This window comes from Brassica oleracea, chromosome C2 (assembly GCF_000695525.1).
Source record: "Brassica oleracea var. oleracea cultivar TO1000 chromosome C2, BOL, whole genome shotgun sequence".
Taxonomy (NCBI): domain Eukaryota; kingdom Viridiplantae; phylum Streptophyta; class Magnoliopsida; order Brassicales; family Brassicaceae; genus Brassica; species Brassica oleracea.
Window position 1 is genome coordinate 28,316,883 of NC_027749.1, and position 3,767 is coordinate 28,320,649.

At 39.1% G+C, this 3,767-nt stretch overlaps 1 protein-coding gene across 1 annotated transcript; it reads left to right on the forward strand.

The window, feature by feature from the left end:
• The first annotated feature begins 281 nt into the window (after window positions 1-281).
• LOC106325482 lies at window positions 282-1,134 on the forward strand. Its single transcript, XM_013763531.1, has 2 exons — window positions 282-465; window positions 780-1,134. The coding sequence occupies exons 1-2, from the start codon at window positions 289-291 to the stop codon at window positions 1,020-1,022; spliced, it is 420 nt and encodes a 139-aa protein (XP_013618985.1). The 5' UTR covers window positions 282-288; the 3' UTR covers window positions 1,023-1,134.
• The last annotated feature ends 2,633 nt before the right edge of the window (window positions 1,135-3,767 follow it).

Consider the following 3,767-nt stretch of genomic DNA (forward strand, 5'->3'; position numbering starts at 1 on the left):
AAAACCTGACTGGATTTTGTCTGACTATTGGACCATTATGCAAGCTTATTGGGCAACACCGAAAGCCAAAACAACGAGTGCTAGTGCACGTGTTTCTTGATTGTCTGATCGCAATGGCTTAGGTCCGCATCGACATAGAGCGGGTTCATCTTCCTATGCCAAAGTTCAAGATGTGCTGGTAAGGTTTATATTTCCATTCCTAGTTTCTGATCACTTGTATCATTTCTTTTCTAATTCTGCAATTGTTTATAGGAAACAAACAACGAAGGCTACTCTTTTATTGCTGTGATGAAGAAAACTCATCAAAGACCTGACGGAACATACGTTGATGAGCGTGCTCGCTTGGTTGCAGAAACTTATGAGAAGCACGTGGAAGAACGTTTGGGACAGCTCGAATCTTCTGGTCTAGATAATGTAACACTTGAGAATCTTGACCAGTGTGAAAAAAATGAAATTTATGTCAAGGTAATATTCTAAACTCTTATACCGTTACAATTTTTAAATCATGTTCTGTGATGTTTATTAATACTAAATATTTACACTTAGTTACATTGTTGATTATTTCTCTTATTTTTCCTTAGTGTGAAGCAGTACATAACTGGCTTATGATTATAAAATAGTGTCAAACTTGTCAGTGTTGTTGTGGCTTGTTTCTTTTTTACGAACTACACATGCATTTCTTGTGATGTTTATAGTGGTAAATACTAGTATTTATTTATTGTAGTTACAGTTTTTGTAGTGCTTTTGTTTTTGTTCTCATGTTTTTACATTTCTATTAGGCTGCTGGAATGTCTAAACTGGGACGTGTCTTTGGACTTGGAGCATTACACAGTAAGATTTTACCAGCTTGTGATGTTTCGTCGAATGCACCCGAAGCTTCTGAAGAAGTTGAAATGATAACACAAAGATTGCAAGAAGTGGAAGCAGAACTAAAACAGAGCCGTGAAGAGAATCTACAGTTTCAGAAAAGACTTGAGAATATGGAGACTCTTGTTCAGTCTATCACAAATCTAAGTGTCTAGAATTGGATCCACCTCCAGAAATTTCCACTTTCCATGAAGCTTACGTTCACCCCATGTTTTTAATATCTTTAATTATGTATTCTGTTTAGACTATTTCATGTTATTATCTTTGTGAACCTATCTTTGTTATTTGATTTGGATGTTAACTTTTATTTGGTATATTAATGGTAACGTTTTTTAGTGTTTCATCGTATATTATATATAATATTTATATATTTAAAACTGATGTTTTAATTACAATCTGTGTCTAATTTGCAACTTTCTTTTCACTCTGTTAGTCATGATATGTTACAAAGATTAGTGACAATAAAACGTCACAAATTAAAGGAGTTTGTGACAATTTCATTACCATCTTTCCGTAGCTAACTGTGACGAATAAGCGACATAATCTTGGTCAGAATATGTAACTAATGGGTGACACATAATTGGTAACAACTTGTGACTAAATCTGTGGCTTAACTTTGGTCACGGTTTGCAACGTATTTATGACAATTTAATTCGTAACAAATTGTGTCGTTTTTTGCGACTTTGACATTTTGTCACAATTAGTGACAAATTTGTTACTGCAGTTAATGGTCACTAAAATTGTGACGATTTTGACACGTAAACTGAATTGTGACTATTTTCTTGTGACTTTTTATAATTTGTCACACATTGGTCACAATAGAAAATTTGTGACGAAAAAAGATATATTGTGACAAATACTGTGGTAGCAATATTCATATTTTCTTGTATTGCTCATGAGGATGCCCCAGTCTCCTATGCCACACTTCATCACTCGTAGATATCTGTCTTGTTAAATAGAAGACTTGCGGCTGTGAAGACTTCAGGCTGTAGAGACCGTCATGGGTGTTTCCTTAACAAACACTCGGTCATTGTCAAATTCAAACGAGCAAGGATGATCATGTGTGAGTTTAGATACAGACAGCAGTGATTTTGTGATACCCGGACAAACCAACACATCGTTAAGGGGAAGAGAAGTACCTGAGGTAGATGCTATATCAGTGGAGCCGACATGAGTGATTGGCAGGAAGTTACCGTCCCCAATCATAACTGCATCACTTCCTCTGTAAGGCTGAGTGAATGCGAGATGTTGAGGTGAGTTGGTAATGTGACTGTTGCTCCTGAGTCCGCAAACCATTCTGCTCCTGAGTGATCAGACACGTCTGTTATGCGCATCACAGCTAAAGCAGCAGGCATCTCATATTCTTGGTAACTATTGTTGAATCTGTGCCAACAGCGCAAAGCAGTATGACCAAATCTCCCACATATCTGGCAGGAAGGCCTATCATTAGAGGACATTGACGAAACAGACGAGCCAGACTGAGACCCTGATGACGCTAGTTGTTGATGGAAACCTCTTCCTCTAGTAGAGAAACCTCCACGACCTCTGTTTGCACCAAACCTCCGGTTTGACTGTGCTCTGCCTCTTGAGTTGTAGTAGTTTGCTTGGAAGTTAGACCTTTGTGTGTTGAAGGCAAAGTGCGGTGAGACATTGGTGGAAAGATTGTATCTTTGAATGCGGGCATCATAACTATGCAGACGAGGCACCAGATCTTCGAGAGTAGGGTTTGGCATCATATCGACGATGCCTTCAATACTGGTTATGAGCGGTTCATATTCTTTTCCAAGACCTTGTAACGCAGCAAAGATCTTCATTCTTTCAGCCACAAGACTGCGGATAGAAGAAAGTTGGTCACAAATCAACTTTATTTCCGTTAGATACTCCGACATAGATTTGTCTTGTTTTGCGACTGTCTGAAGCTTCCGCTGGAGCTCAAACAGGCGAGACGACGTTGGGCGGTTGTAGTGTTTAGCTAAAGTAACCCAGATCTCGTGAGAAGTGTCACAGGAGACTACCAAGCTTTGCATATCTTCGGAGAAAGAACCCAAAAGCCATGACTTTACTATCTGATCTATTTGAAACCAGGGGTGGTGGTCGGGATTTATCACCGGAGTTGTTGTGCCGTTGATGCCTGGAACTGGAATCGTTGGTGGGGGACGGGGGATTTCACCAGTGACGAACCCTAGAAGACGTTAACCGTTGAGAAAGGCCTCGAACTGATTCTTCCATAAGAGGTAATTTCTCTCGGTGAGTTTTACTGTCACTGAGTTCACTATGTCTAGTGTAGGAGGGGAATAGAGTTCAATAGCATCCATGGATCTACTCCATGGAGCTCTGATACCATGAAAGTTTGAAGAAATAAGTTTCTGAAAGTATTTTTTCTATTTCTTGTTTCTTAAGATTTCACAATGTCTCAATACAAGTTTATATAGAAAGCTATGAACGCCCTAGTTAACTCTTGATGTGTCTTCATCTTTCTTCTCCCAACGATCCAAGGGCCTCAAATGAATTGTACAAAGCAGGACCACCACGCGGGTTCGTACAAGCAGTCGCTATCTGTTTTCCTCTTCTCTTCTCTTCTTCATATCTCTTCTTGTCGTGAAGTGTTGGAGCCGGTGGGGAAACTCTTTGACTAGACTGAGACTGATCTTCTGTGGGCCTGTTTGTGTGGGCTCGAACTGGTTTGGGCTCGACCATATTTTGAGAGTTGGAGCTTGTGTTAATAGGTGTTACATCAGTCTCTATCTCTAACAACATATTCTCGATTTGAAAGTTGAAATCTTTATCGTCTCAATTTGCAGAGCTTTTACTCAGAAGAAGCTCGAAGAACTGTACAGAATTAAACACATATATCTCTAGATTGCTGAAGTTTTGCTTTGTAATATATCTAGTTTACCATT